Source organism: Mus caroli, unplaced genomic scaffold (genome assembly GCF_978045245.1).
Source record: "Mus caroli unplaced genomic scaffold, Mus_caroli_1 scaffold_14, whole genome shotgun sequence".
Classification (NCBI taxonomy): domain Eukaryota; kingdom Metazoa; phylum Chordata; class Mammalia; order Rodentia; family Muridae; genus Mus; species Mus caroli.
The window spans coordinates 105981983-105995420 of NW_028227269.1; the positions used below are offsets into that span (position 1 = coordinate 105981983).

The 13438-nt window shown below is 51.0% G+C and overlaps 1 protein-coding gene across 5 annotated transcripts in view; it reads right to left on the reverse strand.

Moving 5' to 3' along the window:
* Bcl11b (BCL11 transcription factor B) overlaps window positions 1-13438 on the reverse strand; it is an 88201-nt gene that overhangs the window by 45250 nt on the left and 29513 nt on the right. For 2 of the 5 annotated variants that reach the window (XM_021179314.3, XM_021179313.3), the window contains exon 3: window positions 4196-4411. The exons of 2 other annotated variants lie outside the window; for them this stretch is intronic. In XM_021179314.3, the coding sequence (XP_021034973.1) occupies window positions 4196-4411 (216 nt within the window). The remainder of the gene's footprint in view (window positions 1-4195; window positions 4412-13438) is intronic. One more of the 5 variants, XM_029484914.2, reaches the window with a different exon arrangement.

Here is a 13438-nt window from a genome sequence, read left to right on the forward strand (position 1 = left end):
ATGAAATGTGCAGTGTGCAGACCATATCATTAACATAAAACTTCCAGAAATAAGACCACTTTCCAGACAGACTGTATTAATTGCACCAAGCCTCCACAGCTAGGGTGGTCTGATCCGAGGCATCCCATTGGAGGGCTCCGGGTATAAAAATCAACACAGGGCGAACACGGGGATATAACTGAAGGAGGAGAAGACGAGAGATTCTCCCGTTAAACCCTGTTATTTACTTACAGGTATTCTTTTATCTTTATTGTCCCTTTAACCCATGCCAAGAAACCCCAGACTAGTTAAATAACACAGCAAGCACAATTTCAGTAGAAAAGTAAATTGAATTTAACTTTACAAGATTGCCCTGTGATTCCAGCATATACTAATGACTGCAAGTGACTCCCTCTATTAAATCCAAACACTTCCACTTCCCCGAGCCTGGATGCTGTGTGTTCTTGCGTGAGACCTTGAACTTCGCCAAGCACATGCATTAATCACTGTGCCTGATGACCATTTACAGCTTCTAAATATGCAATGAAGGTTCTCAGTTCCCGTTCCACCTCCTAAGGCTGGTGCACGACGGAGCCAGCCAAGAGGCTAAACGCTCTTAAGCATGGAAACCGGGGATGTGGTTTAAGGGAAGCTCCCACCCAGTGCCAGACACAGAACACCATCAGATTGCGAAACCCCTACTGCTTGCGTATGAATCATAACGTCTGTGGGTTCATTAGATTCAGAGCATCGTTCTGAATGTCTGCCCTAAATGACCTCAGACAGCTGTAGAGCCTGCCCGATCCTTACGCCCATTTCACAGATGAGAGAACGGAGGAAAAGAAAGGACGAGGAATGAATGACCTGGGTAAGGCCACACACCTAGCTATGTAATTCACTCATGAAGACAGTCTGATATATTCTGAAGGCCACTTTTTTTATCATGATGTCTCAAAGCAGGGAAGAGTTGAGGACAGAATAGAGCCTGGGGCCCTAGCCAGGCCCAGACCCACAACACCCCAACCTGTTCTAATCCACAGATACACTCCCGGAGCCTTATTTTGCAATATGACATTCGTGTGTGTGTGTGTACATATATATATATGCATACATACATATCATGTATATGTGTGTATGTGTATGCATATGTATATATACATACATACATTATCATGTATATGTATGTGTACATATATGTATATCATGTATATGTGTATATATGCATATATATACATGCATGCATATATATACATATACATATACCCATACACATGCATAAATATGTACATACATACATATGGGTTTTGTACAGGAAAGGGAGGTGAGGCTTACAGAGAGACAATGACATGCTTAAGGTCTCTGGTCCTTAGATGGCACAGAGCAGGGCAATTGGCTGTGGCTTCTGATTACACAGCTACCTTGATACCTCTGAGGGGAAGACCTTTTAGTTGCCTGGAGCACCTGACTCAAAACCGCATAGGATCTCTGTGGAATCCATAAGAAATGGGCCCGGTGTCCCCTTCTCGCAGCTGTAACCATCTGCAGGAAGCATGGGGGAAGGGTCCTGGCAGGGCCTGGCTTGTCCGGGTAGTTTTCTCTCCCGTGAAATCACACCCTTCTATAAATAACGCAGAGTGTGTTCGTGGGCATGCAATTAACCTGTGTGAAACTCAGGCTTCCTGAGTTAATTTAAAGAGATGGGTTCAAAGCACCCTGATCAGAAGGGGGACAAAGCGCAGTGAGTACCGCAGTGCTCCGTCTTTACAGCCCCTCCTTCCTCGAGGGTTCCTGGCGATTTTATGCCTCCTCTGCAGCTACTAATTAAACAGGCACTAAAAACACTTCAGCAAACAGCCCAGTGCCAGGAACAGAACCAAAGGGACAAAACCCACTGGAAGAGGATACTTGAATGTGTCAAAATTTATCTGAAAACACAGCACAGCGGTAGAGCCTCACACAGGCGATGCTAACAAGGCAGAACAATGACAAGGAACAGTACAGGAAGAAGAAAGACAGCAGGTCCCTCAGGAGCTGGCCCAGGAGAGGTCCCAGGGCTCAGACCCTCACTGCTTCTCGCCTCCCCTGCACGGCAATCGCCACACGTGGACCGGATGCCCCAGAGCCCTGAACTCTATGGCGGCCTCTGCACTTCAGGTGAACCAGGTACCGTATGGGAGCCACTTCTGTGTTCTTCCCTTCCCTCCCATCCACCTCAGGACACGGTCCCCAAAGCCCACTCTGTGAGCTGTGAGGTAGGCAAGGGACCCACCACACCTGACTCTACCTGTGTCCACATGTGGCTTACAATCTGTGCCTGAGGACCGCCAGCGAACTAAGGAATGAGCCAGTTTGAGCTGCGAGACCTCAGGCTCTGACGCTCGTCTGTAATGTGGGAGTTAAAGCCTTGACACACAACCAAATGCCTAGTTCAGGGCAGACAGCTGCTCTACTCTAAGAAAGCAAGTAGCCCGTATGAGGGCAGACTGATGCCAGACTTCCCTGACTGACAAGGCCCTGCAGACCTTATCTGATCTCCACTGGGCTAAAGGAACTAGTCCCCAGGCCTTAGCGCAATCCTCCAAAGAGGCTCAGTCATAGCCCCCTAGCCTTTGCCCCTTCCACTCATGGACACAGGAAAGGCTTGCAACTCCAATTTGGCAGTTCCTACGGAGGGCCAGCTGAAAATTAAGCTTGCCCCTGTAGCACGTGGGACAAAGAGGTCATGCTTCTGCATGCACAACTTGACCATATGCATTCAGGCTTATCTTTGATAGTGCAGGGCCCCACTATGTGAGTTCAGGGCTGCAGGGTTGCAGCCCCACATTACAGGAAGCAAGAGAGCAGGGCCCAGCCCAGCAGGTACCCCAAGCTTGGTGAACAGGATCTTCCAAGCTACAAGAAGCCTCAGTCACCTCCAGGCTGACCAGGAAGGGAAGTCAGCTTCCTAGCAAGCTGATTCAGTTCCTTCCTGGGTGACTTTGGTCTCTGCTTTATGCACTCAAGGAAGGAACCAGAGCTCCCAGACTTGGATGGGCTATCCAACAACATAGCCACCTGCCGTAGCAGGAGTATGGGCCAGGACTGCAGAAACACCCTACTGGAAGGAAGACCAGAGAGGCCTCATCCTGGATCGGGGTTGCTCGTCTTGTGCAAAGCCAAAGCTCCCAATAAGAGAGGTCCCTGAGACAGTGTCAATGAAAAGCAAAACTTTCCCAATAAAAATAGTTTTCCTTTCACACAGCTTGAGTCAAGAGAAAGGCTGCAACGTGCCTGGCCGTGTGGCAGGGACAAACTGAATGTACCCCAGCGCCGCAGCTCTGGCCCTGGCCACGGAAACCAGGCCACAGCTGCTTGCCACGTGAGCCTGTGTCAGCATCCTGGCCCCCTAAGCCACAGTGTGTTGCAAACCAGGCCCCACCATGAGGCAGCAGGGAGGGCCTGCTCCCCTCGACCTTGTGGGGACCCTAAGCCACAGAAGTCTATGTTTGTGGGGAGTCAGAGCAGGGGAGCAACGCAGGCTGTGTCGCCACCTGGCTGAGAATGCCCTTTGTGTAACGGGGTCTCACTGGTCTCACTGGCCTCCAACAACGGCAGAGGTAACTGGAACAACTCTGGGGTCCACCCAGAGCCACTGACCTCCACAGCCCCCTGACCCAGACGCCCACAATCTTTCACGGCTACCCGTGGCCACAGCTTTTTTAAAAGGCTCCTCTTTGAGACTTTTTTTCCTTCCCTCTAAGTTAATGGGCAACACATTGTCCCAAAGAGAAAGTCAGCACTTTGAACGGCTCCAGCGCTGTACACAGACAGCCCAGGAATCCTCTCCTACCCTTGTCTGGGGTGGGTGGCAGGGCGGCAGAGGCAAGGGGCAAAAGAAAACTTCAGATGTTAAGTGTTATCCAATTAAACTTCGGCTAAACAGCCCAAAGAGATGAAATTTGGAGGTCGGGCAGTGCATTCTGGGAGTGAGACTCTCAGAATTCGAGAGTGGGGGATATATGGGGGAGACGGCCCCTTGACCCCCTGGGAACCGACACAGGTTACAGTTCAGTTGACATCTTTGGCACTTCTGTTGCCATCCCCCGCCCCGAAAAGCTTTTTGAGTCGGGGATGGGGGCACATCCCCCCTGGGACCCCACCTTGGGTCCCCGGCTCTACCCAGGGCACAGCCCGCCATCCCGGGAGCCCACCTCCCCCACCGCAGCGGCTCTGTTACCTGACAACTCACACTGGCATCCAAAGGGAGCCTCCATCTGACCCTCACCCTGAGTCCCGTCGCCCGAGATGGGGCGTGCACCACAGCAAGGCAGCGGGAAACAGGGTGGGAGAACGCCCAGGGCACGCAGAGGTGAAGTAATCACGGAGGTGGGAGGGTGGGAAGAGGAGGCAGCTATGGGGGCCATCGATGGCAGCTGGGCAGGCCTGCACGGCCCTGGAGAAAAAACAATAGAAAAGACTGGTCAGTGGTGCCCTGGACTGCACAAGGGACTTGAGGCACAAGAGGGGGCCCCGGGTCACAGGGCTACAGTACAGCCTCTGAGAGGGTTCGGCCCCGAGGACACCAGCCCTACGGGGATGACGACTGGGGTCTAGGGGCAAGCGAGAAGGGGTGCACAGAGGACATTAGCAGGGGCTACACCTGCAGCTGCCAGATCATTTCTGGGGGCCGGGGGGGCTGCCTTTGAGGGCCCTAGTGCAAGGGGTTAGCACACAGAAGGCCTGTCAGGGCCCCACTCCCAGTTAAGATTCCCTAGAAGGGTCTTTCAGAACAAACTAGAGTGGGCTTCACTTGAGGATTTGGTCTCTCAAAATATGAGCGACCCCCTCTTTGAAAGAGGCAGGAAACTAATGCCGGTATAGGTTCTTCAGTCAGGCGTCTGCCACCTCAGGTCTACCTCCAAGGGCCTGGACACTGATGAGTCTCCTTCCTAGCTGGTTGCCTGGGGCTTCTCTCCAGACCCTGGCAAGCAGCACCCAAGCCTCGGAAGCTCCCAGGATGCCCTGAGCTTCTCCCTCCCTTACCACAAGAAACCTAGCATGGCCCAGACATGTCTCAACGTCTCCACCCTGGTTTGGGAGTGAGTCCCCACTCCCTGCTCGGACAGCCAGTGACAGCAATGAACAGGGCCGGTGAGGATGCTGCCTTGCCTCCACCAGGCCCCACATTGAGCCTCCACTGCCAGCGAGGCCTGCGTTTGATTTGGCCATTTATCTTACGTTGGTTAAGAGACCACCAGGGCAAAACATTTGTGTGAAGCCCTTGCCAAAACCACAAGTGAAGAAGCCCAAATTCCCTGGGTAAATAATTGAACAGAGAAGCATCAGAGAGACCAAAAAGAAAAAAAAAGAAACCATCAACAAAGATGCTGGGCAGCTAAGCCTCACCAGCTCTGCAGTGCAGGCCAGAACTCACCTCCTGGCACCTGCAGATCTGCACTGGTAGGATCTGCCTACTCCATAACCCGCCACAGAATCACGCAAGCTCTCAGAGAGCCAGGTGCCTGCCCCTCTTCTCTGATCGGGTCCCTAACACGCCCCTGAATACAAGGACATAGGACACTCATTGCACAGACTCCAACAGAGGCCAGCAGTGCAGGAATCAGCAAACCGTAGCAGTTTCGAGCCTCCTCAAAAATCCCACTGCTTCCACGTAAATGCAGGATCCGGGTACTTGTAGCATCTGAGAAGCACCCCGGCTTGGAGCTCGGGCACTGTAATGTCCGGCTAAGAGGCCTGTGCCAGCACTGACCCTGCTGGACCCTGCTGAGGCAGTGATCTACTCATACAAGGCACCGGTTGTTTCTGCCCTGGCACACAGCCCCAAATGGGCATGATCAATAAGCCCAAGAATAGTTGCAGTACCAAAACAAGAGCAGAAAGCCACATCACAGCTGTCCTATGGGCCTCAAGCAAGTACATCCTGAGGCCAGACTTACCCATGGGAGGCCAGTGTTTGCCTCAAAGCCCACTGCATCGGACACTGTACTTGACCCTGTCCTCTAATGACCTTGAATCCCTATGGGATTCGTCCCTTTAGACCGTGGAGAGCTCAAGGTCCTTGAAAGTCATCTCAGTGAATCGGCTTCTAGTATAAGATAGCCAGCATGGTTTACAGGAAGGAGCACCTGCCACTCCACAGGGAGGAACTGAGACTCACGATCAAGCACTCTGGGGCATGAACGTGGCCCTGTCTCCAGAGCCTGGCCATGCGCCTTCCCACCTCTACAGCTACAGTTGGAGTAAAGTGACCAGGGTACCCACCCTGTATCCAATGGCCACATGGGAATGGAGGAAGTCTGAGTGAGCAGCCTGGACCTCAGCCCATCCATTAGTGAAAGCGAGAGGCTTCTGATTCTACGAAAGGCCATAACTCAGCCAGCACTGCACCTCATGGCTGCGAATGCCCACAGGAGCTCCTCACAGTCGATGCTGACGGAAAGAATGGCCGAGGATCAAAAAGGAAATCGCAAGCCTCCACGGCCTTCTAGAAGGACGCCCCTGGGACTGAACCAGGGTCTGTCAAGATGAAGTCACACACCCCACACCAGGCGGTAACACTTAGGTTAGACAGGTGGCCACAGGCCCTCGTTAGGTATGAGACCCTCACTAACGGCTATCTGCTCCAAGGGCAGAAGGGGGTAGGGTCCCTGTAGAGCTTTTAGGGCGATCTCAGCCCCACTAGAAGTCCCCCCTAGACACAGCTTATCTCCAAGCTTTGCACGCAGAGGGAGCCTGAAATCCAACTCCTGCAAAAACCAAGAGAGAAGCCACCATGCTATAATGCCGTGGCGAGCTTCTGGTCAGCCAAACATCAGGAGATTGAGCAGTGATTACCAGGGGCTGGGGGGAGGGGAGACTCAGAACCAATAGGTTATGGGGTGTGATCAATTAAACAGTAGTGATGGCTACGCAATCCCGTACATAAAAATCCAAAGCCACAAATGGAGCGAATTAAAATAAGTTTCACAATAGGTGCACCTTCATTTTAAAAGGAAACCAAAGGTGAGGGCCATGTCTCTAAGCCTGTCCCTGCCCCACTTTCCAGCCTCAGCCTTCCACTGGAAGGGATGCCCGGCCTTGGATCTAGAACAGACAGCTCCTGAGATCTGCAAACAGACTCTGTACCTGACCCACTGAGAGATGTCAGCCTGGGGGGGGAGAGGTGCAAAGACTGAAACAGAGACAAAGACAGAAAGACTGACAGAGACAGAAAAATGGGTTCAAATTCCTCCTAGGCCATTTCTTAGCCTGTGACCACAAGTGGTCACTCTCTCTGTCTCAGTCACTGTGTGTGTGTGTGTGTGTGTGTGTGTGTGTGTGTGTGTGTGTGTGTGTGTGTGGTTGTTTTGGTTTGGTTTGGTTTGGTTTTTGGTTTTTCAAGACAGGGTTTCTCTGTGTAGCCCTGGCTGTCCTGGAACTCACTTTGTAGACCAGGCTGGCCTTGAACTCAGAAATCTGCCTGCCTCTGCCTCCCAAGTGCTGAGATTAAAGGAGTGCGCCACCACGCCTGGCTAGTCACTGTGTTTTTAAAGGGACTGCCAGGGCACTCTGCAGCCAGAGCCAGCCACGTAGTAAACGTGGCCACTACCATCCTTACATTTATTTCCAGACCTGGAACTTTCTGTCCTCCCCCTCCCCAGTCCTCCTCACAGCTGGAAGCCTGCTCCAGCAGGGAAGACACCCTATAAGCCTAGGCAGGATGCTTTTTTTTAAAAAAAAAAAAAAAAAAAAAGCTCTCTGTGGGGAAGTCAGCATTGGAGCACTTTTCTAGTGTGCATGGGGACTTGGGTCCTGTTCCCAGAAGTTCCAGAAATCCAGGGCCTGTGAGATGGTTCAGCAGCTGAGGGTTTTTCCCCAGGACCCGAGTAAAGATGGGAAGGAAGAACTAACCCACAAAACTGTCCTGACCTTCATTGTGTGCCACGGTTCACTGCACACACAGACGCAGTAAGAACATGCACACTACAATTTCACATCTTCTTTTAAAAGACACCGTTCTTTTGCAGTCTAAGCCAGTCCAAACAGACCCATATGTATCAAGGTATGTGGGGGAGGGATGTAGGCTCTAACTCAGCTTCTTGTAGGATCCGGACAGCTTAATGAAACCCTGACTGCCTCAGTTTTATCATAAAAGTACATTTTAATTAGGGCGAAAGAAATAAAAAATTTGATACTTGTATTATGCCATGCAAGCATAAAGCATTCCTATGGGGTGGGGATATATTGCCCCTCTCAAAAAACGTGAAAACGGTGCTCCAAAGTCAAGGTCAGATTGACTTCTTGGTATTTAAGCCACCTACGAAGGAATATTCAAAAGGTCTCCCAAACAGGCCTCTGGTATGATGGCTAAAGTCCAAACAGAGGACAAGATCACTGTTGGTGCCTTCCTGGGGGTGAGGCACTTGAAGGGAGCTTGAAGCCCACCTCCCTTGCAAGCAGTCCCTGCAGATGCTGGGCTCCATGCCCTGCACATGCGCACTAAGCAGCAACACGCCCACCACCAGGAGCATATAGACACAAAAAATGCCTGGAACCGCCCAGCCCCGATTGAGGGAACCAAGCCTTCCCGGTGCAGCCTTCCCAGGGCCGCCACTCTGCAACCGGGAGGTGGCAGATCCCATGTTCCAACCCCAAGAGGTGGCCTGGCACATACCGTACAGAAGTCTATTTTTCTCCCTACTGGTGCCTTTCAACGGATACATTTTTTTTAAGGCGAGAACTCCTACTGATAGTGCAGAAATGAGTCAGAGATCAAAGAAGGAGACAGACATCCACGCCAGCGCGTGTGAGCGAGGGACTCTGGCGAGGGAACCTGACAGTCCCCGCGCCCCTTCCCCCCCTCGTGCCAAGACATTAATTCTCACAAGTCGGAGAAAATTACTATGCATGAATGCAAAAAGCATGATCAGGAGTAATTAACATGGCTTCATATGCAAATTTTATTAATGCAGAAGTACAAAGTCATTATGCAAATGAAACTTGCGTCAACTCTCTTGACAAATATTCATCTCTCTGAGCTCAAGTTTCTCTTTTTTATTTATTTATTTAATTCTATTTCTTCCCTACCCCCTTTCTCCTTGTTTTTTGGGTTGTTTTGTTTTGGTTTTTGGTGGGACTAGGGTGGACAGGAAGGACTGAGGAGGGAGATTTGTGGTTCTGGTGTCCCGAGAGGGCCCAGCAAGCTACAAGGGCTGTTTGACAAGTTTGCTAAGTTGTTTCCAACCAGAGAAATTTATTCTTGCATTGTTGATTTTTTTTTAAGTTGTTGGCAGGTATAAGACAGCTCATAGGAGAAGGGAAATTTAAAAAAAAAAAAAAAAAGTCTATGGGCAGCAGGCAGCCAATCAAAACGCCAGAGCCAGTAATGAGAGCGATTGATGGCTGTTTGGCTTTTACTGCGGGGTAATGAACTAGAATCCAGTCTGAGGAGGGGGGGAGAATATGAATATTCATGAGACTGTGCTCCTGCGTTTGATGATTAAAGAAATTTTTAATATTCAAATAAGCGCTTGCCAAGTGATTAACAAAGAACAAGCACGCAGAAATATGGAAATGGGAGCCGGGGAAGATTCGAGAGGCGAGCATACTGTGCGGGAAGGCAGCCCCGGATTTCGTAAACAAGATAGGCAGATAACCCAATTCGCACGCAGGCAAATAAAAACATTTGTTTCTGATCACTTAAATATTTTGCCAGCTACTTTGTCTTAAGGATGATAAAAAATGCTGTGTATTAAGAGGGTAGAGGAAAAATAACATGGAACCAGACGCATTGCTCATATTTAAGAGTCATTATCCTGACTCTAGCCCGCCTCCTCCCAGCCCGACAGGAAATTAAGATTCTTTTTCCGGTTTGGTAGAGAGAGAAGATGGAGGTGAGGGCAGATTAGACTTGAAAAGCATGATGCCCCGTGGTGGTACCATGTAGATAGGCACAAACCATAATACGCAGCTACTGGGCTGTTCCAGAGGCCCAAGAATTGGGGGGCCGTGCCACATAGGGATGAGGGGCACTGGTGCCCACGGCCTGGGCATCTCAGGGTCTGCTCTCACTGGCCCTGGTGTGAACACACGAAGTAGGAACAGAGAAAGCCAGCAGCCACTCAGAGGAAGCTGAACAAGCAACTCCTAGATGTCTGCTGCTGAGGCTGAGCTCGTACAGTAAGGGCTCCACCACAGGTCACGAGGAAGCACATCATAACGGTATTAGCTGGTAAAATGATCCTGCAGTTAAAATTCACCTAATTAGCAGCCAATGACATCCATTTTGGCAATTTCCTATTTCAAAGGGGTGGGGTGCCACCTTAATGGAGACAGGCCCTGCGTAACTCCCCAGACAAGGTCTGGGCCTGCCACCACTAACCTCTCTCCCACTCTGCTTGGGGTGGGGGTGGGGGTGGGAGGTGGGGGGTGGGGAGTAGCTGAGACAGGAGGACTAGAAATGATCCTAAATAAACCCTCTCTGTCACTCACTGTCCAAGCCACCCAGGTCTGGGGAGCAGAAGCTCAACAAGTGCTGCGTTCTTTTTGTTCTTCCATTTGTAAGAAATAAGAAAGCAGAGACAAAACGAAGCAGGAGAGAGGATCCACTGCTCTAACAACCTATGAAAACCCAGAAGCCAGGCCAGGCCTCCAAGGCAGAGCCAGAAAGTAAGTCAGGGGAAGGCTAGCCAGGCTCACAGCAACTGCCCAACCTAGAAACTCTGGGGGAAAGTTTGAGGGCTCCCCGGCTCCCAGCTCTCACTTCCACGCCCTCCGTTCGAGCAGAACGCCCCCTCTTGTCTCAGGAACACACAGCTCGTAATGGCCATCGTAAGTCTCCAAACCCCTGGTTGCAGGGAATGTGGGGTGCACGAGTCCTTGGCCACAAGGGGAAAATGGGGGCCTCACGGACGCGTTTAGAGTTCTTCTCATGGGAGACATAAAACATCCGAATGCACAATAACCTTTCTCTGGACTCAAGGCGCTCAAGGGTTGGTGACCTTACAGGTGGGGACCGAATGTTGGATGCAGATGAGAGAGTTAGTCTCATTTTCCCATCATCCACTGCTTGTGACTGGACTCAGAGAAGGCCTCTGTGTGTGTCCATGACAAGGAAGAATATGTCAGGCCACAGGCAACTGCTCATGACTGAGCCTGAAACGACTGTTACTACCTCTTCCTGAAATGACCACCAGGGACACCACTCACAAGCCCCACGCGCACAGCTGGACATCTCTCCTGCAGCCAGTGTGAAAGGCTCAGGGGCACCCTAAGAGAAAGCAGCACTTCTTTTGGATCCTGAGCCAGGCTGCCTTCCCCCCAAGCTCCTCCCTCATCTGGCATCCCTGTAACTGACAAAGACCCACACAGTTTTAACTCCCTGACAGGCATTCCAGGAAAAGGGTTGCACCCTGTGATGGCACACCAAAACCCGAGTTCTGCCTCATGCCAGCGTTGGAAGAGAGACCATCCTCTCGGGCAGCCGCATCTAGCAATCAAAGCTGGTCCGCACAGCATCATTTCCCAAGGTCCAGGAGCAATTGTTTCTTTCCACTGCTGCCAATTCTAACTTCCTCAAAACAAGGAGCTGCTAAAAATCCCCTGGGGCAAGCAGATCCCCTTTCTATACCCAAAGCCAAAGACAGGTGAGGCTACACCACCTGTTCCAGAACCTTCCAACAGCTTCCAAAGGCTCCGGGGGCAGAGCGGGAGGATAGTCCACATGTCAGGAAGGTGTCAGATGACCCTGAAGCATCTCCTCAGATCTACCCAGGGTGAGGTGCAGAAGCCAGACAGTCAGTCCTTTGAGCCTCACTGTTCCAGCCCCCAGATGGGCACCTGCTGAGGAAACTTGAAACTAGAACCTCTTCTTTTGCTTCTCTTGAGGGAGCCTGGAGCTCTCAGAACGGCTGGAATGCACGTCAGCCACATGCAATGGCTGCTAAAGCCTGAGCCTGGCTTCAGGCTGCTGCACGCAGAACAGTAAGTAGCGGCCATCCACTGTGATCTTGGCAGGCATACCCCACCAAACCAGGGTCCAGGATTCTGAGAATGACATGGCCTAGGGACACCAGAGAGGAAGGCCATGTGTTTAACTAGTTAGAGAAACACGGGTGAGCACATCTGTGATGAAGAGAGAGAGAGACAGAGAGAGAGAGAAGCTAGAGATGCCAGCACGCACCAGGAGCACGCACATACATCTGTGTCAGAAACATGGGCAGGCTAAGACATCTACCTGGAGTCTATAGGGGCCAGGACAAAGCTGGGGCTGACAAGAGTCTCTAATCTTACCTATAAAAATCTCCAATGCCTAGCAAAGGAAGTCCCTGTTTCCCACGTTAGGCCTTTTAGCCAAAAGCTGTGTGGCTGCATCAGCCCTTATCAGAGTCGGCCCTCCGATTCCAGTCAGTCAAGTACTTCAGAAACTTCATCTCGGTTTTGCCTCCAGAACAAACAGTTTACCGCGTGTGTGCACGGGCTCAGAGCCCATGAAGATACCGCCTAAAAATGGAAGTTAACAGGTAAGTACACTGCATTCCAAGAAAAAAAGAACCTGAGACTTACAGGTCAGGACCCTTCAGTCCATTCACAAATAAAACTTAGGACCAGACGCCAGCAATGTGCCCCTATGTCCCTGTGTTTTCCTTTCCTTTACAGCTCAGGAGGCGGAGTTGGGAGGAAATCCATAATGAAAGCAAGTCACGTGACCAGAGGGCAATAACCCAGGAAATGAATTGTCAGATTTGGAGACTCCTGGGAGTTTTAAACGAAGGACTCCTCTATCCTCCCCGACAGCATCCACTGGGCCTGACACTGGTAACCCTAAAACAATGAGCTTGTCTCTCATCGAAAGTCTGATCCCGTACCAAATGGGTTTGGAAGCTGCAGAGTTCAGGACACCGTTATGATTAGAAGGTGTCAGGAGCTCTAACCTTAGCTTCTGCTTGGGGAAAACACAGAATGAGGAGAGAGGAGATGCAAGTCTGAACCGTGGGGATCCTGGAGAATTAGGAAAGAAAAGAGCACAGGCCGATAAGAAAGGAACGAAAGGACAGGAAGGGACCAACACGGGTTTCACACAGTGACTCCGGCCCAGAGCATGGAGCACGCTGCACACATGTGGAGCTGAACCTTCTACAGACCGGACCCTAAAACTCCACCAAGACAGAAGTGATCTCCCAGCCTCTGGGTTGGCAGGGTTTCTTGTTTCAGATGGAATAGAAGTAAACTTGGTAAAGAGAAAGTTCAGGTGGGGGGGGGGGGGGGGAATCAATTCTAAAAGGAGGTTCCCTGCTAGCCTTTAACAGCAAGCTTAGTTTGTATTGCGTGCGTCAGTTACAAACAATTGAACTCCCCTGTTATAATGTTTTTTAATCCAGCTCTCCTCTAGACTTAGCTAACTTCCACCCTGTCATCTCTTTGTGCCTCTTTCCAACGGACACAGAATGTGGGTTGAATGCTTTGCCTCACATAAGGGCAG